The 24,780-nt window shown below is 42.8% G+C and overlaps 2 protein-coding genes and 1 long non-coding RNA gene across 5 annotated transcripts in view; 1 reads left to right on the top strand and 2 right to left on the bottom strand.

The window, feature by feature from the left end:
- The window catches only part of si:rp71-79p20.2 (SLC2A4 regulator), a 37,133-nt gene extending 27,495 nt beyond the window's left edge, over positions 1 to 9,638 (bottom strand). Inside the window, exons 1-2 of one of the 3 annotated variants that reach the window (XR_003039115.2) lie at positions 9,143 to 9,638; positions 7,496 to 7,731 (exon numbers count right to left, since the gene is read on the bottom strand). Coding sequence is in view for 2 of the 3 variants with exons in the window: in XM_017414996.3 (XP_017270485.1) it covers positions 7,496 to 7,731; positions 9,143 to 9,409 (503 nt within the window). In the remaining variant the exon portion in view is untranslated. The remainder of the gene's footprint in view (positions 1 to 7,495; positions 7,732 to 9,142) is intronic. The other 2 variants (XM_017414996.3, XM_017414997.3) reach the window with 2 other exon arrangements.
- Positions 9,639 to 12,588: 2,950 nt separating this feature from the next.
- The window catches only part of LOC108235145 (WAS/WASL-interacting protein family member 1), a 43,865-nt gene continuing 31,673 nt past the window's right edge, over positions 12,589 to 24,780 (bottom strand). The window contains exons 3-9 of the mRNA XM_017414963.3: positions 23,581 to 23,635; positions 23,347 to 23,437; positions 22,781 to 23,217; positions 21,586 to 21,750; positions 21,014 to 21,175; positions 18,215 to 18,349; positions 12,589 to 14,775 (exon numbers count right to left, since the gene is read on the bottom strand). Of these exons, the coding sequence (XP_017270452.1) occupies positions 14,239 to 14,775; positions 18,215 to 18,349; positions 21,014 to 21,175; positions 21,586 to 21,750; positions 22,781 to 23,217; positions 23,347 to 23,437; positions 23,581 to 23,635 (1,582 nt within the window). The 3' untranslated portion in view covers positions 12,589 to 14,238. The remainder of the gene's footprint in view (positions 14,776 to 18,214; positions 18,350 to 21,013; positions 21,176 to 21,585; positions 21,751 to 22,780; positions 23,218 to 23,346; positions 23,438 to 23,580; positions 23,636 to 24,780) is intronic.
- Positions 15,651 to 18,884, top strand: LOC119617278. Its single transcript, XR_005233502.1, has 3 exons — positions 15,651 to 16,468; positions 18,226 to 18,372; positions 18,554 to 18,884. It is a non-coding gene; the product is annotated as an uncharacterized LOC119617278 (long non-coding RNA).

Here is a 24,780-nt window from a genome sequence, read left to right as displayed (position 1 = left end):
GACATGACTGAAAACAGTTCCGATCAGTCCAGATTCAATTTATGGCCACTAAATGGTGTGACGATCTTTTATCGGCGAGTGTGCGTTCGAGACATTTAGGACTTCGTCGGGATTCGGGGTTGCCTCGGCGACATCAAGGGCTGTAGTTCCTATTAAGAAAATCCTATATTTTTGTCAAACCCTTTAATTCAAAATGGACTGAAACACTTCAGTTATCTTCTTAGTGCTTAATTTTCAAATCCATTGGGCGTTTGTACAAAACATAACATCGAACAATTATGTCAGGATCTTCTGCGTTGTTGACTGGCTCAGCAGGGCCTCACAAAAACTCTCCAATAAAGCGGTATCCCGGAGATTAGAGAGCAATACCATCACTGACAGATTCCTGTTACGTGAAACCTCACCTTTTCACTTTGTTTTCAGTGGAAGGTGGGGTTTTTTTTGTGATGGGTGTACTTTTTATTATTGTCTTTTTCAGTATATTTTTCAACTATTTGGGACTATCAGTCCTCATGGAGACTTAAGTCCAGTCTTAAAGGAGCAAAATGCCATCTCTGTCCTAATCAAAGGTAAGGTGCGATCTGAAGTTGGTCTGTCACAGTCTCTCCTAACCCCGAGCCCTTGGGCCACACTATTATTAGCTGTGTCCCTGCTCCAACACCTGATTCAAAGGAATGAATGACCTCAACAGCTTGTCATCAAGTTCTGCAGAAGCCTGTTAATGACCCGTCAATTTAAACCAGGTGCGTACAAGCAGGGAAGCATCTAAAACATGTACTGCAATGTGCCTTAAGGACTGATGTTAGGAAACACTGGCCTAAGCTTAGATTTATGCGTGAAATCATTACTGTTAAAGATAATGTTACAATTTGTGCTAGGTTAGTTTTTTACAACAAACAGAAATTAAAGATCATAATGATAATAAGTGTGTAATGGAGTATATGTGGGCTAAAACAGGACAACACGCAAACTTGTTCTATTGTACAATTGTTTCACTGCTTGTCTTGTCCTGTCGGCACCATTTGTCAAGAGGGCACGAGGGTAAGTCATTATCCCAGCCCACAAAGCCCCATTGTTAGGGGCATGCATGTCTAACACACTTAAGGGCACAGACAAAAAAAAATAGGGGGGGTTTCTAGGAGCTTATAAGGAACTGGGCCCACTGGTTCTTGCAGGTTGGGTGTGGCGGATATTATTATTCTATGTTTACTTATAATTTAAAATGTTGATTCAAACCAAATCCCTAAAAAGACAGTTTAATGAAGCCGTTTTTCTGGCACTCCAGAAGATGTTCAATCTAATGCAGAGCCTTCTGTCTCTTAACACTTTTATTTACTGAATCTCTTTCTGGCACAAGCACTTTGACAAGTCAATGTCCACACGCTACTTAACAGAAAATCAATTGGACTGGCAGAAATTCAGAGCCGCTCTCTCCCACAACCTAATCAAAAGACAGAAATGTCAATATCCCTGTATAAACCAGTGAGGTCTTGGGTAGCTGACGCTTACCGAAGTAACTTCTGCAGAGGTTTTTTTTTAGGTCCCAAATACTGTCATAAGAAGTAACAAGTAGTTGAGATACTTCTTGGGCTACATACTGACACAGCAAAGAAGGAAACAACGGGAGTAGGGGAAAGAGGTACTCAAATTATAAGTAAAATCTAATGATACACATGTAAAAATGTTTCATTACTAAAATGCAATACTGTTACAGTAAAAAACAAAAGCTAAAATAACATTCTAATCAAGTGACTTTTCTAAACTAATTAGCCCTACAAACCAATATCTGGTTGTGAGCTGTCTTCTCTGCATTTAAATTCAGAACTGAATTTCACCCCCATGTCGCTAAGAGTGAAGAATATCTATAAAATAAATAACCGAGAGCAAGCCAAAGCAAAGCTCGTGACGCTAAGGACTTCCAGTACATTTTGAAAACAATCGCTAACAGGATTTTTATCAAGCCGTGTATGAAATTTACAGGAAAGCTTGAAAATTATTCTTCCAAGTGAATGACCATCAGGCTTGTTTCCATTATCTGCTTTGGAGAGAAAAAAAAAACAACAAAGTCACATGGTGTTTTTAGCAGGAAGCAGTGTAGGCTAAAATTACAAAAGACTCAATCTAACAGTAAAGTAGAGCCCGACTGGAAACAGGAAGAGGGGACACACAATATCACTGAGGCTGACGATAGACGATGGTATTTTTTAATCCACTGATATTTAATCTATCAAAGAAGAAACAGCTGATCGTTCATGTGACTCCTCAAGAGTTATGTGTGCTGTCCAAATTGAGCTGAATGAGGTATTTTCATCCACTCTTTGCCATTTTCATCAGCTTTTTCAAAGGCAACTTCAAAATGTACACTCTAAAACGCTGATGGAAAAACAGACTACTTCAAATTTAAAAAAGGCTTCCTGTCAGCCATTACAGATCTGTTCTTGGAAGCAACATAACATAAAAATGCAAATATTTAGTAAATACTCCTGGTGTGTTATGTTGATGTAATGTCTACACTAAGATACAAATAAATAGGCAACATTAGGGTACATAATGAAAAACTTTAGGATACAATGAGTCTATAATTTAAAGGTAAAATAAATCTCCTAATGTAATTAACAGTGAAAAACTCTGTGGCCTCTTAAAGTATGTGTATCTGGAATTTCAGGGTCAATAAAAACCAGATGAATATGCAATTAGCTGCCTATCTAATGAATGCATACAGTCAATAAAAAGTTGTGGAAACTGAAAATTCAATTTTCCATACAGTGCAAATGTTGGTTAAGAATGAAAATGGCAGATTAGGACTAGCAGAATTGTGCTATTATCTGTCCGGTGAGAGAATTACTCACAAGGCTTCATCCTCTCTGGGTTTCAAGAGGATTTAGCCCCACTTCAGTAAGGGAACGAAGGCAAATAGCCAAGAAAAACAAAATGTAGAATGTATGAAACACCTAAAAAAAGCAATTTGGATGCATAAATCTAAGAGATAAAACAAATGTACAAAAACTTTAGTATAAATCATTTATGGGGTATGTTTACATGCGTGTCATTGGCCGAAAGACAGCAAGAGAAAGATATATTAAAGAGAGCGATAACAGTAGTCGGAAAGATAAAGAAAAGCTTAGGGAGGGGAAAAAAATAAAGAATAGCAGCTGGAGCCTGGGGAAAGAGGGGGAGTGGTGAACAACAGCTGCTGGTTGGTATGAAGACTTTTTAGCTGGGTAAAGGGACGTAAAAGACTGACTAAAGGGAAGAAATGACAGTAGACTGTGACTAAGGCAGAACAGGAGGCCTTATGTAAGCAATCATCAGTGTGGGTGACTGAACGATCAAGCATTTGACTGCAGCAGTGCCAGAGCTGCTCGGTAGGAGCTTCCTTCCCCCCCGTGATAAGCGTTTCAATTTCTTTCACTGTTATTAAGACATCCTGCCGGAGGAATGATGGACAGTATGGAGCCTGCGCATATATATGCTGGTGCACATGGAAAACCTCCCATTAAACATGTAATAAAATACAAAAAAAATTATTTTTATTTCACTGCATGCATGCCCACAATTAATTAGACCACTTTAAGTAAACATACAAACACAGAAAAGCAGGACACAGATTTAAACTATTAGTTGACGCTTCTTTAAGTGGCTTGAATTAAAGAATGGAGGACTCAAGAGTCGGTCACGAACCTGACACCCAAAAGCAGATTTTAAAAAAAAACAAACGTATATACCAGCTCCTAATTCCTTCGAGTGCCTCTCAATCAGGAGACAATAAAGCTGCAGTGTTAAATGATGAGCTGCCGCCTGTCTTCTGTGGTTTGAAATTGTCTGTGCAGCTCCATGACCCAGATCCTGGGGCTGACCTACCAGACGTGCCAGATGCCTGTCCGCGTCCCGATCTGGCCCGCCCCTCCCCGCATAACTCCATTCACTGGGAGCGACCTTTCACCTCTGCCTGTCAGAGAAGAAGCTTTAACCTTGTGCAATTTGAAAAAAAAAAAAAAAAGAAATTTAAAAGAAAAAAGATGGCGGGGGTGGAGGGGTTGAGCTGACACGTGAAAATGTGGCGACACGCTGAGAAGGAATTTTGCATCTGATGAGAACACTGACATGCTTTATAAATATTCTAAGCAAATACCTAAAAGAAAGCAGCCACCTGAAAGGCAGCGGGCCACTTTACTTGGGAGGCGATGTCAGCAGTTTGGATGTGGGTTAAACATCCCAGACTGGAGTGGGGGTGGGTAGCCGGTCTTCTGACTCTGACCTTCAACAGCCGGCTGTAATGTCTCCTTTGGGAGCAGAGCATTAGCGTTGAAGTGGTGGTGGTGGCGGAGGGGGAGGGTTGAAAGGTGACGGACTTTACTCCCTCCTGTATGCTTGCTTGGTCCAAGTTAGGCTATTGACTATTACACAGGCTGAGTCAAAGGCGCGTCAGCAAATATAAGGAAAAAAAAAGCCCTCTTTTCCCCTCCCCTGCGGACCCTTCCCCCCCTCACCGCAGTTGGCTGCTTTGGTGTCTTATTTATGCCGACTCAGTGTTTTCCATTCATGTTAGCCAACTGTGGTGACAGTGCACCTGACCAAGAAGAGATAAAGGAGACAAGCTTCTCAAATCCAAATAAAACAACCCTTCCCCTCTTTGTGTTGTCTTTGGGGTATTTTCTTTTTTCTTCTTCTTTTTGTTGTTCGACCTAACGAGTCTTTGTTCGGTTATCAGCGCTCTGGATCCCACACTGATGAGTATTGACAGATCGAACAGCTTTGGGGGTGTGGGCAAAAGAGAGACTTAATCAGTCAGAGCATAGAAAACGGAGAGGACGACACCCATAGAGGTGCAGCTGACCAAACGGGTGGGAGTTTGAAAACGTGCTCTGTAAGTTCGACTTAGTTTTAAATGAATATGCACATATATGGGTAGGTTTATTGGCTCGTCCTCTCTCAACCTAAACGATCTTTGCCCAAACTTGTCAAAGGGATAGTGACCTACTTTACAACTTTTGCAAGGCAGCAAGATTTTACACAAGCACAACAAACGCAAAGAGGGACATCTTTATAGCGAAAGGTCTCTCTCTCTCTCTAAAAACATTCAGCCCTGTGACACACGGATGGAATAACGAAAGCTGGTGGGGAGCAAATGAAAATAAATGGTTTTGTTGACATTACCCACAGGAGTACAACAAATGCAGCGTAGGTCACACCCACAGATGCAATGATGAGGTTTTTAACCACAAGGTCCCCGGTTTGACAACTGATTAAAGAAAACAAGAGAGTGCCCCCAAACTGTAGCGCAAGCCTTACTTGGTGAAATCATCAAAGGCAAGTGAATCAAAGCCAGATTCGCTAAAACACTCGCTTTATGTGGCGACATTTAGAAAGTATTACTGGTTAAAGAGTGGACCAAAGAAAATAATCTCAGCTGAAGCTGCATGAAGAAGTCTAAATAAATCATGTATTGGTCAAACAAGAAAAAAAAAGATAAATTTGCAGCTATTTTAAAAGGTCCTCAAGTCACTGCCACATATCTACATGTCCTAACTAGTCCAGCTTGAGTTGCCACACTGTTTCCAACTCCGAGTTTTAAACTTTTCTTCAATTACAGAAAGCGTTTTAAAGCCATTAGCTTGAGCGCCTGCAGATCTTAGTGGCTTTTTTGGTTTGTTAAATGATGCAAACAACTAGTCAGTATACCACAAACCAAGTTTAACCAGTTATATGGGATGCAGCAATAAGGTTTTTTTTTGTTTTTTTACCAGTTCCCAGGGTGCCTTGCCACGAACCGAAAAAGTGAATCACGAGTGCAACAGTTTTCTTATTAAAAGAGGGAGTGCCTTTTCACCAGCTGCGAAAGAAACACAAATCTGAACAGGATCTGGAAATAGAGTTAGATTAAAGGTCTTGGTGCAACAAAAATGTGTAATTAATATCAACAAAGATAAGACGTATAACATTTTGCAATCCTATATCCTGTTTGTCAACTCAGAACTTGTCAGTGTGTTTGCAGTTTGCAGAAATAGCAACTATGGTGATGAACAAGACAAAGAAGGAAAAAAATAAAAGATTTTACTTCTGCTTGAAGTGCGGGGACTAAAATAGCCGTTTTTCTCCACAGCAAACCCAACATTACATTCAAGAAGTAAAAATCATTCTGGTTTAGGAGCGTGCTCAATCTTGCGAGCTCCCCGGAGATTTTCGCTCACAACATACATGACCGACAGAATGTGAAATTCACGTGTTAAGAGAAGGAAGTGAAGGAGTGAGTTGTTTAACACATAAACCTCTCGCACCCTTCCACACTATCCAAGCTCACGCCGCAAAGCTGTAACCTGATTTTGCTGTTGTCAGGTTGGATTTCACTGAATTTACTGTCTGTAAACTATATTAACCTAATAATTCTAACAATGAGAGCAGAGGTTGGTAAAAAAAAAAAAAAATCAAGCCCTTAGGTTTTACATTGTACTGCCTCCAGCCATTTCGATAATGGATAAGTATCGTCTGAGAGACAGGCAGTGACTTGACACAGAAAGTAACCAATAGCCAAGTAAAAAGGAGGTTAATAGTTCTGAGGCAACACCTCCAGCCACTCCCAGCTCCCTTTAATGTTACATAATCACTTATCAGTGCATTAGACTTGTCCCTGGATGCATGTTTTGCTTGCTCTGTGGGAAACAGTCTGTGTGTGCACTCAGTTTATACCGACATGGATACGACTGTGTCGGAAAACTGTGTGAAGCAGCCTTGACTGCACTGCAAACAAAATCCACTCAGATACGACAAAGTTCATCTTCCTGCCCGCCGTGCAGCCGACACAGAATACATCAACAAGCCTCACCTTCCAAAAGTGGGTCAGCAAAGGCACGCTTTCAAAACAGCCCGTTACAGTGACACCTCTGACAAGCGAAAAACTTTCCCAACTTGGAGCGGACGGACTTATCAGGGAAAACATATTCCATCCCCCCCTTCTTTTAGCTTCGGTCAAGTGATTGAGCAATCCTGGCCCTTGCTGCAAAAGCTCTGGATCGCCAGAAAGGCATAGTGTTTCGAAACTGCTCTGGATGGAGCACTAAACATGCGGTCAGTTAACCAGTACGCCCCCACACCATTCATACCAAAACCACAGTTCGGTTTGTAGCCAGATGCTGCATTTCACTTCAACACAAAGTTTTAAGGAACACGAGTCAGAGCCGCGCATGAAAACCGCCAACCCTTGTTGCTTTTATAACGACATCGCTGCCAAATTAGCCTCTGGCCCAAACTTAATGAACACAAGATCCAAACATGCCAAAAAAGGTTCTGATCATTGATCCAGAATCCTCTGGGCTGATTACACACAGGCTCAAAGGTTTGTGCTAAGATGTAAAAACCATTACTTCAGTTACATGAATTGACTATATTGCTTGTTGAGGATTTCTCTTTAACTTGAATGCTCCAGATCAAAAATAAATAAATAAAAGATGACAAGAAAAAAAAAGAGAAGAGTTCATGACTGCATCAGCCTCCGTACCTGTTTCTGGGGACAGGGATGTGGGAGGAGGAGAGGGGTTGTCTCTCCGCCTGTGGTACACTCTGCCCTTGCGCTGCCCTGAAGTTGCTGGCCAGCTCTGCCTGTTTCCCTGGGTTTCTGATGTCCAAATTCATGAAGCTGCCTGGCAACGACCTGGTCACGCCAGGACACGGAGTAGGACTTGTCCTCTTCAGTATCCCAGAGGAACCTGTGTCTTTTTGGTCCCCGAGCCCAGCCTGTAATATGAAACAAAGCATGCCGAGTCACATCAGCAGATTGCAAGAAATAAAAAAAAAAAAAAAAAAAAAAAATATATATACATATTAATTTGAAACATATGCCATGCTGCAATAACTTCTCATTTCATTTATGACCCTGCTCCCTATTTACACATGCATTATAATAAGTCTTACATATGACAAGAAAAGGTAGCCGAGTGTAAAACAATAAATGTGCATTCCATTTTTGCAGGGAAAGAAATTATTAACAAAATAATGAAGCTTAAGTTTATGTCAAAGAAAAAAAAGGAATGTTAATGTAAACACAAGTTCTGAAAACTTTCCTCTCCCCTTCCCCACACCCAACAGAAGCCATAAAAAGTTCACTCCACCCAAAAAAAAAAGAGCCTTTTTTGTTGTCAATCATTAACAAATATTGGGTAAGCAATAAATTAGAGCAACCCAGCAGAGTTTCTGCAGAAGAGAAATGATCGGCTCAACATGATCTGTGGACTCTGACACAGTCACGCAAATTATATGGATTTCACTTCATTTCTATCCAATATTTCCCCCCCTCATGTCATCCATGCCTCTGCCCCACCCCCCTCCACAGTAACTATATACCACAGGGAGCCCGCCCACAGCTCCAGAACCACTCATATAAACAGACAGAAGTCCATTGCTCTAATCATAACAAGAAGCTGACTGACCCACTTAAAAAAGGTAGCTGTGGTGATTTGACTTCTATGCTCATTTCGCTTTAACAAAAATATAATTCATATTTTAATCACAGCAACCCACAGTGCAATAGGAGTTGCTAAAACTAACTTGCAAGACAAGTGAAAAGCACACACACATAAAAAAAAGCTGCTGCACGGTGGGAAAAGTGGTAAGATATATGACATTTCACATGTATGTACAGTGCTCGGAGGAGCCAGGAAGCCCACGTCGAAGCTCCGCCCTGAAGCCACGGGGGGAGGAGGGGGAGGGGGGTAAAGCCTGCAGTTCGGAGTCCCTGCCCCCCTTTTTCTGTAAACTTTACACACAGAATGAGCCGCCATTTAAAGCGGTAATAATGCGCCGTAAAGGCTTTACTGCAGTTAGTAAAATTAACGCCTCGGAGAAAAAAAAGTCAACTTGTGCTTTCGTCACCCGACGTTAAAGTAACACTGTTTATGAATATTAAAAAAATAAAATAAAAATAAAAAAGGCCCGAAGTGTCGCGAGCTGTTAGCGTCACAGTTTGTAACCGTTAGGAGCCGTTGAAAGCCTGTCAAAAACACTCAGAGCATAGACGGGGGTCATGACAAGTTATACTTGCTTTATTTATTTAATTATTTATTTTTCAGTGCAGTTACTTGAATATGCGTGTGGCTTTGGCAGCCCTATGAAAGTAAGTCGGGTTTTTTTTGTTTTTTTTTACACTCACTTTTTCCATGTCCGGCAATATCCGACCGTTCCCCTTGCCGCTGGACCAAGTTCGCTCGCCTTTAACCTCCGCCGCCGAGCCGCCGTCCATTACGAATTTGTAAAAGACTGGGCCCTGCGCGTACGCCGGCATCACGGAGCCGTTTTTCTCCACCACGACGGGGACCCGGCTGTCGAGGAGCACCGAGCGGCCTGTCCTGTAGTGAAAATCCGCCACGCCGACGCCTGTCCCAACCGACGACTTCTCGAAAATATATTTGGACTCCATATTCAGTCGGGGCGCGTGGAGACTAAAGACGGAAAAACGGCTTTCGGTAGATTTTAGTGCAAGTTGGAGGAGTTTGATACATTTATCAGGATTGTCGCAGTTTAATAAAAGCTGTCTGTGTGTTAACTTCTATACTAGTCTACATGTAAAAGTTTTTTCCACCGCCGCGACCAAGGATATCCAAAAAGCCACCCGGTTCGGAAGATAAAAGATTGTTTTGCCTCTTTTCTCCAAACGGATGCCACGCCCCCTCTGCTGCCTCCCTATTGGTCCGCTGCGCACATAAACATTACACTTTGGCACGCGTCCACGCTCAGGCGGCTTCTGATTGGCTGCTTCGCCTGCGTCAATCACGTTTTTTTTCTAATCCAAGTAATGTGGGAGGAAGAGAAGAGGGGGTGTGACCAGCAGTTCACCGGCCGGTGTGCGTCGAACGAAGAGCCGGGTCTGCAAGGCAATACGAGAGCACAGGAGGAGGAGGAGGAGAAAAAGAAAAAAAAAAAAAGAAAAAACAGCCTCCAGGCCTCAGCACCAAATTGCGCATTTACAATTTTTGCAAATCAAATTGTGACAAAGCGGATTACGGCATGAGCAGTGCATGAACTTAACTTTACAAGCGGGCCTTTATAAAGCAAATGATCAGCTGTTTGCTCCCTTAAAGTTTAAAACTGATAAAATACGTTGAACTAAAGTTCTTGTAATTTGATGATTGGCTAAACTGTGGGCTCTAAAACTAATATAATTTAAGACAATAGCTCTTCAAGTCAGAGGCAGTGTTTAACTAACTTTAACGTGTTTACTTTGTGCACATATGATGCTTAACCAATCCTGTTGGAAATGTTGAATTTCTAAGTGAAAGGCGTTTTATTTCAAAATGCATTTTTGCAAGCTGCAGTTATGAGAATGGTGCAAAGCAGGAGATGTTTCGTGTCAAACTTGTTCCAAAGCAAAAGGACCACAGGCAATAGAAACATGTTATAATGTGCCACTTTATTAGAAAAGTAAAAACTCACTTTAATATTTTATGAAGGGTAATATAAAACATTACAATCTTTTGCATATCTGCACTGTCACACTATAATATATTTATTCTTTTTATGAACTAAAATCTGTGCTTGAGGAACATATGACATTGGCTACAGCTGTCACAGCAGTACTGGCCTATATTTATATTTTAGGACATTTTTTTTTTTAACAAACAGCATCTGTATCTGCATGATAAGCATGAAACATTTTTCATCCACAAAGTACAATGTGTCTGTGATAACCATCTTCTTTTTTTTTCTTCATTTTTCCAAACAAATATACTGTATACTGTATGTTACATTGGAACAACGTCAGAACAGCAACTGAGAATTTTACACATTTACATCATCATACTGTTTGTGTGATGAACCTTTGTCTCTGTCAGTGAATATTATTCAATAAAATAAATCAGATTAGTGCATTTTCTCAGGATAAAATGGAACATGTTAGGTGACAGCCATATAAATTCAAATTTTTTTTTAAAAAAAAGGAGCATAGTCGGTGATTTTAGGTGATCAGAGCTTGTTAAAGGTACCCATTGCAAACTATAAAATGAACATATCAAACGGTGCAGTTGGAAGGAGTTCATTCCAGTGGTTTTCCAGATATATAGATATGCAATTCTGAAATGCGGGTATGCACTCAGTGTAATCAAAGCACTCGGCTGAATCCTCCGCATCGAAGCTTGAGCCACATGATTGACCTACATTAGGCTGGCTGTACAGGTAAACAAATACGGCGGAATCAGATGTTTTGGTGGCGATATAAGAGCGACTCTGCTGATAAACATGAAAGAAAAGAGAAGGAAACGACTGAGAGAGCTGTCAACAGCTGCCCTGATGGGGGGTGGGGGGTCCATCAGGGCAGTGGAGCGCAATAAACTTCTTCCAGATCAGTAGGTGTACGATTTCAACTTAGCATATTATTTTATCTGCGTATTTCACTCAACAGAACTGAGTATAAATATGTCCTGGTACATCAGCTTTGTGGAACTTCTCCATCCCTGTCGGCTCCTCCATGGGCGTCGACGTAGTTGATCAGTCGCTTCAGCTGTTTTCGTACGTAAACAAACACATGCGGTAGTTGGCCGTCGTTCACTATATCTGCTTACGAATTTTAATTTCAAATGTAAGGACACATTAAGCATCTACATGGGGGGGTTTGAGCTTGATTTCTCACTTGATGAATTTTTGTTTTGAATTTTTGTTCTTCCCGACGTTGCGATGAGTACCTTTAAGCGTCTCAGCTGTTGACTATTTCTCATATCAGTCAGTCTGGTTGCTGATATGAGACTGGGGTCGGCCTGACCCGCAGCCCCTGTCCCCTCCTTCGGTCCAAATATCACTCCCAGAGTCCCTCAGAACAGAGCATCAAAGGCCCCTCCTCTGTACGGTGCAGGAGAAAGGTGAAGCAAATAAAAAAAAAACAGAGAGAGAGGTCTATGATGGTTGGAGGAGGATGGATTTAGGTCTGAGTGGCAGTAGAGGTTGAAATGGCTGGATGCTGGGGAGTGTGCTTGTCTGTGTTTGAACACAAAACAACAAAAGGGGGGGGGGGGGGGGAGCCCTTCGGGTCAGTGTCCATTTGCAGTGATCCTTGTCCAGCTCTACACTAGCTCTGCACTCCCCACCCCGGCTCAATCACTCCTTCTTTCTTCCTCGGATCAAAGAATAAACAACACTGCCATTTTCTTCCTAGCAGCTCCTTCCTATTCCCCCCCCCTCCCCCCCCAACACCACCACCACCACCCCGCCATCGTGCTCCACAGAGTTTGGACAAACTGAACTCTAGGCCTTGCATTACATGACAAAAAAAAAAAAAAAAATAGTACAACAGAAAGTAGAAACAAGAGATAAGTTAAGTATCACAATATTTTTGTTTTTATCTCCATATATTAAAGCATGCACTTACTTGTTCAAGCAGGGAAAAAAAATAGCATCAACAACATAATCAACGTACTGTTTTCATGGCAGTGGTGTGAGCTATTTATCCAACGGCATTATCGCCGTGTTAAGATAAAAACAAAACAACTACAAAAAAAAAAAGGAAACAGTGCTTTTAAATACAGTGTGCATTTGTTTTTTACATACTTTCTGACACAGTAGCATTTATACACTTATCTTCCTGGACCCGTTTCCCCTGTGCGAGTGAGCTTTTTTTTTTTTTTTTGCATCCTTCATCACTTCTTGTCTTTTATGCCCGTTTATTGAGCCGCACGTGTTTTCCTTCTTCCCGTGTTCTTTTCTTTTCGTTTCCCCAGAGCTACATGGGGAAGAAAAACTTTGTTTACAATGGAAGGGCGCTCGGTACAGAGGCTGCTGGAGACGAGGTTGGAGGGAAGGAGAGGAGAAACTTTTCCAAAAGACACTCTATGGTAATTTTTATGCGCAGCTCTTTATTTTCTTTGGAGTCCAGACTCTCTGTTACTATTTCAACCACAAGACTCAAGTCTGGTGAGTCATGAGCAGCTCTGGTTTTGACTCGAGTCCTGTAAGCAAATCAGAACTGCGCTTTAATACACCCCCTCCTTTTTTTTTTTTTTTTACAAAACGCTAATTCACAACTTAAGCTCAGCAGTCAGGCAGTTGACCAGTGCAAAAACAAACAAACAAAAAACGACAATGGTCATAAAAATCAGATGTTTACGTTTCATTTAGAAATGGCATATTAACTGCACAGGATGTAGAACCCTGCATTGTTTTGGATACTTTTTCACTTCCCTCTTTTTTTTTCAAAATATTCTTCTCTCACTTATCCCTGTGATACAGTTTAAGTCTTCTATTGTGAAACACCACTCTGGGGAAATTCTTGCACAAGCCATTCACTGGCCCTGACCCGATCACTTCACTTTGCACGACTCTGACAAATATGTGTGTGTGTCTGAGTGGGGTTGTGTGTTGGGGTGTGGCAACATGCCTCTGGCAACAGATGTTTGTCAAATCTGAGTGTGGGCTTTCAGCTTCTGGCTTAATTGAAACAAAGCTCCTATTATTGACTCCTTCTGTCGTCCTACAGAAGGCCTGAATGACGAGTTGCCGATGAGCCTGGGGGGGCACGCCGATGACGCTTTTCTGAAAAGATGACAGCAACTTTCGTTACCTTCTGCGCGTTTAAGCAGACCTGCAAATTACGGGCCCGTGTTTGAACAAAGCACCAAAACGCTGCCTGCTTGACAACAGGTCAGTGCGCTCTCAGAACCTGTTTTGTGTTTGTTTAGGGAGAGCCGAGCACCACGGATATCGGTGATATAAATATGCTTATGTTTCACCCAAAGAATGAGACATGTGTACGTCCACCAGTGACTACGTATCTTATACTTCATATATCTGCATTTTCATTGCTACTGCCGCCTTTTTTTTTTTTTATTCCATGTCTATTTTCATGTGAGTTTGCACAATGCATGCACATTTTTTTTAAATATATATTTAAAGTGTGTTCTTCTCAGATTGTGAGTTACAGTGTTTATATAAAAATAAAGATATTATGGAAAATGATGCACAAGCAGGTGAGTGTGACACATCACTGAAAACAGATGTTCCAGTTGTATTTTTTTCCACCCCCGTTTTTGTTCAGATGTATTTGGTCCATATTTGGGCTGAACTAGGCTTAGGCTGGTTCTGGAGTGCAGACCAATCAAAGGAAGTCTGAACCTGGATTAAGACCCTGTTTGTACCTGATGTCAACACAAAATGGATCCTCATGTTGATTGACTATAGAGGGTCTGAGTCTATGTACAGCGACCTGCTGGTTGGTGAACAGAACCTGGACCAGTGGGTTCTGGACCCCCTCCGCCTACCAGTTTGCTACAGGCCAGTGACATACATCTCCATCCCATCATTGAAGGTGAAGATGGTGGTAGTGCCAGAGGTGTTGCCCCCTTGTTTTACGTCACTGATGGTCTCATAGAAGTTTTCCCCACCAGGGAGGCCTCTGCCAGGAGGGGCGGTGGGCCCTGAGCCTTGTGGTGCTGCTGGTACTGCCTGCTGCTGCTGCTGCTGCTGCGGTGGCGGCGGCGGCGTCTGCTTCTTCCTCTTCAGAGTAGCACTACCCCCACCTGTGCTGTTATTGGATCCCCCCTGCTCCCGCTTTCGGTGGGTGTCGATACTGGCGTATGCGGGGTCTGACTCGACTGCAGCAGAGGACCAGGACCTGTCCCCTACGGGCTCGTAGCAGGGCTCCTCCTGGGAACGAGCCTGGCCTTGCACTCCTCTGCCTCGGCCTCGGGAACCCTGGTTCCCCCTCTCCCCGCCGAAGGAGCGCGGGAGGGTCTTTGCTCCGTTGTGCTCCATGGGAGGCTTTTTTTTCTGAGTTTTGCATACGATGGAGTAAGTGTCTGCAATCTGAGAACACAAACAGACAGGAAGAAAGCACAGCGGGGTGTCAGCTAACAAGTTAATAACATCAAACTACAGTCCAAATTTATCTTGTTTATTTACAGGTAACAGATCCTATTACAAAATGTCTTGTTTATATGAAAGAATGTCTAAAACAACTTATATTTAGTGCATGCTGCACTGAATTTAAATTTACATCTGAACAACGTCTCTGCCATGTTATACAAATATTCTGTAAATTAATGTCTGCAAGTAATTAAGAATATTTATATAATCAAAGGAGTAAAAAGAGAAGGTTTTATGGTATTTCTGAATGATTGTATGAGTGCGGTTTGTGTGTTTATGCACAGCACTTTGCACATTTTGTTAACAGAACTTGCCCCTTGCTGTAACCTGACCCATTTTGACCAGGCGAGGATAAGGCAGTGTAAACTGACTTATCAGTCCATTGAGCTCTCGGCAGCAACAGCGTTAGCTTTGCAGTGGATGGACCTGTTAAAATTTCACCACAACTACTTTGGCAACAGAGCTGCGAGGTACGGTGCGAAAGAAATGGACGGCAGCCAACTCGCTGGAAAAAAGGGGAGGAAAGAGAAAAAAAAGGGTTTGGCGTGTTCACGAATGAACTTTGTACGTATCACACGTGGCCCTGCAGCCGTATGCACTGCAGGTGTATAAAAGCAACTCCTCATTCATGAGCACACATTTCTGTATGCTAACAGTGATATCCAGGGTTCATAACTGAAAAGCATGCGTGAGGAATTCTGATAAACCAGCTCTGCGGCCTCTGGGATTTCTGTGTCAAAATTCCACACGAGGGGAGCGCAGGAGCAGCAGATTGTGGAGCATGGCGATGTTTATCCTCCGTGTTCACGCCCACACCGGCAGCGCCACTCTGCTGCCCTGAGAAACACCGGCTATGCAAACGCTGCACGTCCAACAAACACTAACCTTTGTTTTTGTCCTGTTCCCAAAAAAAAACAACTGACGCATGATCAGAGAAAACAACTGACAGGAAAATATTTACTCGCGTCTGGGTGTTTGTTTGTCTGTAGAGTTATCGAACTATCTCGTGAATCCTCAGACAGATTTAAAAGAAACCTTTTTTTAAAAAAAATAATGGATAAACATCTATCACAGGAGTCACCCCAATTAAAGATTTCCATCACAGCTAACTGACCTTAGCCTACAGAAAAATGACTAAATCAATCAGTTTTACAGATATTTAGCTAAGATTTGGAGTGATAGTAGTTAAGCAGCATTCTTTAAGAGCTAGCAGGTCATACAGAAGCTCAAAATGTGATTTACAAGCTGTGATCAAAGTGCTTATAACTCAAGTTCCCTTTTCATTTTAAGTTTCAAATGCTTGCATGAAAGGCAGCGGGCGATATGCATTCCTTCAAAGAATGCTAGGCCTTTCATATTAAAGCTCAAACAGTGAAGATTTCATCTGTAAATACCTCTCACCGTTCCTTTTTCTGGAGTTATAGATGAGATCTAAGCAGCTCGCACACACCCTGCCCCCACAAATCTCTGGTGTGACCTTTTTGGATAAACAAAGACCCCAGCTTAAGCTATAAGTGTGTGCAGACAATGTGTAGCGTGTGTGTGTGTGTGTGTGTATGCAGAATGTGCAGCTCTGTGCAGCAGAGGAAGGAAGTCACAAGATGATGGGGATTTCAAAACTCAGCTACAGCTGGTGAGGAAGCTTGCCATTGTATGTTTTTCTTTTCTACCCCCCCACCATACACACACACACTGTATTTCTTTCTGCTTCTTTTTTTAGTATTTTTTTTAGCTCTCCACTTACAATAGTTAACACTTTCTGCATGCACCGATTATCTGTGGGAGCACACAGCAGCATGCACGAGCTGCTGCATCTGTTTGCGATCAACTTTACGAGCAGCAAATAACGCGCTGTTTCTCAAGCCGTCTTGCAGCGGTTTATTTTCATCTGGCGGGACACGCTCTGTGCAACGTGACTGCGCGGGGAGGGGCAGGGCCTCCCGACTGCCACAAAAAAAAAAAAAAAAAAAGGGGGAGCGGAGCAGAGGGAGCGAGCGCCGGAGGAGAGGAGGGGATTCAGCTGGGAGTGGAAACTCAACACCTTCTGACGGCTGCAACTGACAAACCCCAGAGTATAGGGGCATGTTAGGGCAACAGAAAACCCGAAAATGGAAAAACACAACAACTGAGGCAGGAGGGAAAGTTGAAAAAGAAAAGGGGAAACCAGTTAGTTCGTTAGTTAGTTAGTTTCTCTGTGAATCAGTCTGATTTAACCCTTTCATCTCTGCAAACAGCATCGAAGTGGTTTTATTTTACACTGACATCGTCTCCCTAAAATATACCAAACTCTTGACTTATTTTCCACTCATCTAGAGCAGTGGATCTCAAAGTCAGGGTCAGAACCCTATTGTGGGTCATGAAATACCAAGCGAGGGTCCTCAGGTAATCTTCAGAAATCAAATTAGGCGTAAAAGAAATGATGTCTAATGGCATACTTTCACTATTTTTTTAATTAAAATAATAAACAGGACAATCACAAATAGTATCATAGCTGTTATGGATATTGGTGTCGTCATTATGTCCTTGATTATTAGTGATAACAACAAAGTTTTTAATTCTTAAACTAGGAATATTCTGGGCGGTGTAGGCTTCTGCCATCATTATCTAGTGGGATAAAGCTGGAAGGTTTGAGACCCACTGGCGTGGAGGACTTAAAAAGCAGTAAATGACAACAAACTGCGTGAAGTTTTCTTTCTTCTTGTTGTGGTAAACTCAGACTGATACATGAGGAGTAGTGAAGTGACGAGGATGGCTGTGGAAAACAGAAGTGAGCACTAATAATAACCAGGGCTCTATTTCAGAGACCTCCTGCCTCCTCAGAATAACTGCCTCAGACGCAGACACATGACAAAAGTACATGTACACACATGTATATATACTTTTGCCATGCCTGTAGAAGTAAACAAACATATTCTGTTTGCCTGGATTGGTCAGGCAGAACAGCCATCTTAATGGCTGCTGCTGGTTATTATTAGACGGCAGGTGACAGTAACGCCCGATCTGTCTGGATGTGCGTTGAAGGCTGACAGATGAGTTGAGGGGGGAGGGAGGGGAGATTGAGGTCAAGGTTCATGCGGCCGCCGGGGGGGTGGGGTGGGGCGTGGGTAGGTTGCAAATCCATGTAATCTCTTTCTGTAAGCAGAAACGGAGCATGACAGGAGGGACAACAGCGTTATAACGGTATGCTCAGTCAGACCGGAGCCCCCGTCAGTAGACATGGCGGAAATCAGACGTGTTCATCTGTCTGTCTGTCTGCTCAGAGCGAGTTCCGCTCAACCGTACCTAAATTATTATTTTTTTGCTTCTCTCAGCTCCAAACATGCTTCCCAGACATATATACATACGTATATATAGATGTCTTGGAAATATATACACTAACCTCTTTTGCAGTGGGGGGTGACGGGTGCCCCTGCCCGCTGTCTGCACGGTGCGGCGGTGGGTGCAAGGTGATGATGTCATCCTCCTCTGGAGGCTTCCAGATGTACTGCTCTCCGTTCCCTATGAACACTGCTTCCTGATAAACACAAATGACAATCTGTGAGTTACAATCTGTGAGGCTTTGTGCAAACATTTAAACACACAGTTAAAAAGGAACCATGCTTTTGCATTCATAGTAAAAGTCCCCATTATTAACCAAATAAGTCGTGTCACAAAGGCTTGATTTGAAAATCTGTTAAATTGTGATTTTCTTTTTCTTTTTTCTTCTTTTTTTTTACAGATTTTTTGATCTCCAAGATATACCAGGATCTAAACAAATCAATAAAAGCTGAGGACTTGTCATGTTAGCGTGCGACAGCAGCTTTTTTTGTGTCAACTGTGGATTCGAGAGGAGCGCTGCGCTTTAAAAACAAAAGCAAAAAAACAACACCATAAATTTGGTGGATGACTTGTGCTGTCCAGAAATGATTGCTTAGCGCTTGAGTTAGTTGTCAACCAGGTTTTTCAGTTCCTCCTCGCTCTGACCAACTGTTCCACAGGGTTTTATGTAAATCTGCTCACTCAAAGATGTCCTGCTGACAGACAGGCAGACCCAGTGACACACAGACCGAGCTGCCAAAACATAACCTCTGTTTAACTCAGACGGAGGAGGTTTTAGAAGGACCTTAGAGGAGACAGAAAACAGAAAGGAATCTGTGGTCTCAACAGGAAAATATGGGGCAGTTTTTAAACTTCAACAACTGGAAATGCTGAATGGCAACTTACAGTTTACATCAGGGTATATGTGTTGTAGATGACTCTCAGCTACTACCACACCAAGTTTATAGCTCAGTATCTGTAACACTGACTCAGTTTTATCCACCTTTGTGTTTCCTAAACCTTATTAGCTGCAACGGCCATCTTGAATCAGGTTCACTTTAAACATCAATCAGTTGTAGATGTACCTCCAGTGATTAGTTTCTGAGACTTTCATTAAAATCCATCCACTGGTTCATGAGATATTTTGCTAACAGACAGTTTAGGTTGACTCCAACAGTTGATGCTAAAGTTTTAAACAAAAATCTTACATGATCTACTAATTCTTGAAGTATGTGTTGGGAATGACTCTCAACTACTACCACACCAGATTTCAGTTTAATAAATGTAAAACTGATTGAGCTGTTGCCATTTTTATGTTTGTGAAGACCAATTAGCTGCGGCGGCCATCTTGAATCGGGTTGACTCCAAAGGTTAATCAGTTGTAGAGGTACATCCAGTTACAACTTTCTGAGAATTTTGTTCAAATCTGTCCGCAGATGTATTTTGCTAAGAGACGGACAAACAAAACACAAACACATGCAATTACATGATCATCCGCCTTTCAGGGCAGCAGGCAATAATAAAAGAATGCTTGAGTGGGACCCTCCACTTGCAATTATTATTATTTTTTTTAAAACTACTGGGCTTCAAGACCAATTAGTAAGCAATTAGTAAACGCTAAGTGGTGGTGCACATGCGGCTGAGGATGATTAAACTTTTATATGTTCCCCCCGTGCAGTGAGAGTGAGTAATATTAGCTGGAGCAGAGCAAATGGTTTCAATATGTGTGCAGTATTTATCCTCACACTGGCTGCTGGCTACCTGTTAGCAGTTTCTAGATAGACACGGTGATAGATTCAACAGGAACACCCAAACACATATGCACACACACACACACACACACAAACACACACATATATATGCACACACACTGGTAGCCAGGCAGCCTGCCAGGCTCTTACATAATCCATCCTTCGACTCTTTGCTCTGATGGTGTGCTGCTCCTCACAGCGCAGAGGGGCAGAAGACACACACTCACACACACACTATGAAGAATTTAACACACAGATTACAGTGTGAGTCAGTGACTACCGGTAGCAAAACTAAATAACCCTATTGAAGTCTACTCAAGGGGGCACGGCGGTGCAGTGGTTAACACTGTCGCCTCACAGCAAGAAGGTCGCCGGTTTGCCTCCCAACCTCTACATGTTCTGCCCATGCACGTGTGTGTTTTCTCCAGGTACTCCGGTTTCCTCACAGAGATCGAAAACATACATGTTAGGTTCACTGGTAACTCTTAAATTGTCCCTAGGTGTGAGTGAGAGTGAACGGTTGTTTGTCTCATTTGTCTCTATGTGTCCCTATGATGGTCTTGCGACCTGTCCAGGGTGTCCCCTGTCTTTCGCAGTGACTGCTGGGGATAGGCACCAGCTCCCCCATGACCAGGAAAGGAAAACGAGGGTAAAGAAAATGAATGAACAGATGGATAGAAGTCCCCTAAACAAGTTCCTTGTTTTGTGCTTTGTCAAACATCCAAGAAAAAAAAAGATCTGTGCCAGCAAAGCCACAACCATCCAATCACTGACCTCCTATTACCAACTCAGAGCCTCATTTGTTTTTTCCATCACATCCCAGATGGCACAGTCAGCTTAATATTTGAATAAAACTTTAAAAAAAGTAAAAGTAACAACCAATAAAACAGAATTTAAGTTTGCGTAGATAATGTGGAAACAATTTGCATCAATTATATGTAATTGAACAATTTGACAGACCAAGAACATTCTAAGACTATGAGCGAGTAAAAGGAAGCGTCGAGGCTGAATATGTTTATTGTTGGATATCGCCCTCTGGTGATGAGACGGCGCTCCTACAGGTGGGAACCGCGACCGGTTCAGGGGGAACCTGACGAGTTAGGTATTTGCAGGGCAGATGATTCCTGTACCTTTGGGAAGGAGTGCAGGTGGAACGGCTCCAGCGGTTTGCGTGGAAACTCCTGGCTGCGATGCAGAGGGAGAGGAGCAGCAGAGGGCGAATCGCTCACGCTCGATTGGCTGTCTGACTGGCTGTCGGCGCCATTATTCTCCTTCCTGCTTAACTTGTCAACCTGGAGATTTTAGGTCATGGACGATGACATTATACTTAAAGATTACAGCAAACAAATGTCCTCACATTTACAGTATTAACTTCAGCAGTACATGGAGGCAAGTGTTGGTGCTCTCAGTTGGACAACTGAAGCTGATTTACGCTAAACCCCACTTTAAGAGATCTGAGCTACCATTTTTACTTATTCTTCCAAATGTTTTAGTCAAAAACAATTTGTAGCTCACTAATAAACCAAGAGATACTTTTACATTTTACTTTTGTTTACATAGTCTGAACAAAATAATATCTCTGTTTTATCTTGTTTAGGTTCAAAATGATCATATATGTCAGAAAGCTCTGCTTTTCTTTAAAAGGGTAACTTCACTTCTTTCATTTCAAGTTGTTATTCAGATAATTTTGGTATTTGTGTACCTTTTTATACTTCCTTATGGAAGCGTACTCAGCTGCAGATGAATCTTGCACAGCCAGAGAGTTGACAGAAGACAGAGGGGATCTGTTCACCCCGGCCGACCCGTTACCTCTGCCTGTCATTGTTCCATTAATGGTGCCGTTCCCTCTGCCGTTCCCTCTGCCACCCTGAGAGAGAGGGAGAGCGAGAGCAAACGTTAGAAACCAGTGTTTTACACGAGCGTGCCATTACGTCACCCCTCAAATTAAAGCCACCCATCAAAAACGGGACAATCCACTGGTGCAAAGAGTCCGGAGCAATTAAAGGCCAGTCAATATCATTTAACCCAAGACATGAAACATTTCCACCTAGGACCTTTAAACAAGTCAGTGATGAATGTCATGAAAAGATCATCCCCTTGCAGCTGCTACACTAATGAGTTGCAAAAAACAGGAATTTTACTTTTAGTGTCTTCTGTAACTGCATGAATGCTGATGCACCAGCTTCTTGCAGTACTCCGGCATACTTTGTGCTACTTTAGCCGTTCACATACCAGAACGTTCCGCTCATTCAGGGGATGGCTGCTACGACTTTTGGTTTTGTAACTCTTATACTTTTCAAAATATTTACCTTTATTTACAAGTACTTTTCTCCAAAGAAATACAGTGATACCTCTTCATTTTGCTCCTTTTAAATTTTTTGCTAGCTCTTTCCTGCTTTTAGCTTATAGCTACTTTAGCATTTTGCTCCAAATTTCATCATTCTTTCAGCGCCCAGCATTCACACATTTCTGTTGCATTTCCGATAATGTGGTGAGGTACTGGGTCAGTTATTGACTTATGTTGATCAATACATATTGAATTGTACTGTGCCTTTAAGAAGAGTCGTTTCCTTCTTCTTCGTGGGTTTCTTTTTGTATATATGTTTGACCGGCGTTAAGAGGCAGAAGTTCGGTTGATGGAGGACTGAATAAACGTCCGTTCAGCCACGCTATTCCCTCTCAGTGGGACGCTGTGGGTGCTCTTTCTCCACCCACGACCTCCCGTGTTACGGTAACACTATTCACCCCACATATCAAGTGTTACACTATATTTCTTTCCAGTGCAGAGAGGGTATTTTGACTGAAAATCTAACTGAATGTATGATAAACAAAACAATTGTAGTCGAAGAAGAACTAAAAGATGTTATAGGTTTGGTGATTTGTGTGCATATACATACGTTTCCATTGCGAGCTCCGTTAGCATGAGCGGGGGGGCTCTGGGCTGCTCTGACGGTCGACGGGGTGCTGGCTGTCATGGATGGGGGAGCAGAGGGGGGTTTGGGGCTCGCCTCACTTTCTCGCACGCCTACACTTTCGTACAAGCCGTCGTCCAGGTAGTGGGAAGGGGTGGGGTTATTGCGCAGGCCCACCTCAGTGTAGGTGTGGTCTCTAGCCTCCCCGCCTCCACCTGCTCCTCCTCCTCCTCCTCCTCCTCCTCCTCCTCCTCCACCTCCATCACTCCCTGTTTCTCCTCCTACCCCACCCTGGCCAGATCCCTGGGGGCTGGTGGGGATCTGAGGGAGCTGGCGGCCATGGGAGGGTCTCAGGTCTGTCTGAGAGCGCCGGCTGTGGAGGAGCAGGAGGTCCATGCTCGCTGGGCGGCTCTTACTAACAGCTGTGCAGAGACAGAGGGAGAAGGAGGAGGGTTTAAAAAGAAGCAAAAACCCCACATGGCTGATAACGCTTAACTGCTCAGAGCAGTTTATTATTTCTCATCACACAGAAATCGTTAGTTACCACTTACAGTTTCCATTGCAGGGAAAGCGATTGATCTCGTGCAGCCTGGTGTCAGATTTACTCATGGAGTTCAGCTTGGGATGGCGCAGCGTTCCCTGCTGTCGGACACATACAGACTTGTTAATGGAGGCATAAAACATGCTAAACACATGCACGTGCATTTGTGCACACAACGAGGGTTAGGAGGAGGCAGTGGCGCGGAGAGGGAGGCGGACAGGAAGAAAACAAAAGCACGGCTCACCATATTTACAGACGTCCCTTTCTCCCCGGCTGGTGGGTGCTTGCTCTTGCTTTTTCTGACACGACATCAAAGTGGGCAAGGTCAGCAGAAGCCCATGGACAGAAAAGAAAAAAGAAACACACACACACACTCAGAAGAGATAGATATTATCAGCATCCAACTCTGGTTAGGACATAAAAGTCCTTGGTTGATAGAACAAACAGTGAATGGAGCATGACTCGGGTTTCTGCTAGAGCAAAGATGACCTTCACTGCATTTGTTTCTGCAGATAAAAAAATAAAAAAAATCAGAAAAATTCATAATTATTCCTCTGAAGTTTTGCCTTTTCAAAACAGTTGTTCTTTTGTAAGTGTTATGCATCACTGCGGCTCCCTGGAGGTGACCGTTACTACAGGTAACGGTTGATATGGTGCGAGAGCAACGACATGAAGCAAGAGAAGAAGAAGGAGGGGAAAAAAAAGCTCCTGGGCACAAGTGTGGCTGTGACAAGCACTCGTCTCTTCGTCTCTTTTCGCTCACTTCGGAGGATGAGAACCTGCATAACACTTTGCGTGAGATCCAACTGCTGTGCTGCAAAACACAGTGAGGCAATAAATAGCACTTGGAGTTTGCAAACAGGTGCAGGAGCCCTGCTGCGTCATCTTATTATGCAAGACGCTGGAAATATTGTGTCAGATCCATGTTACTGGAGCAAGATATTGTCTTCTCTGGCAAACTGGAACTGTTTTCTACAAACATATGGCCAACATACCCCTAAGGCGACAATTTTAAAGTCGAGAAGAGCCTCCCTGCAGATTTTTATAATAATATGGCAAATTAGGAGGTTTAAAATATAAAAGACATGGAGGCACAATGTTTTGTAATCCCTGGAATTTAGGAAACACACTGCAGCAGCTCTCTCTATTTTTTTTTCTTTAAATCAATAGACAGAGCAGATATAGATCAGCAAACTACTGAACATCCAGCTGGGAGCTTATACTCCATACCGCTCTTCAGATCAGAACAGCGGAGAGATTTTACTTCCACAAAATAAGCTGGTTTGACATTTTTCTACATCCTCATCCGCGTATCCCATGGCAACAAAACCACAATGCAGCCTCCGATTGGTCCCGAAGGTTTCTAAGAGGAAAAAAAAAAAAGGCTGTTCCCTCACTCTTCCCTGGCTCAGACTCTGATCCTCCTTAAACCGTGGGGTGTCCC

The sequence above is a fragment of the Kryptolebias marmoratus genome, linkage group LG8 (assembly GCF_001649575.2).
Source record: "Kryptolebias marmoratus isolate JLee-2015 linkage group LG8, ASM164957v2, whole genome shotgun sequence".
Taxonomy (NCBI): Eukaryota; Metazoa; Chordata; class Actinopteri; order Cyprinodontiformes; family Rivulidae; genus Kryptolebias; species Kryptolebias marmoratus.
The sequence above is the reverse complement of the archived record's forward strand: the minus strand, read 5'-3'. Positions and strand labels throughout refer to the sequence as shown.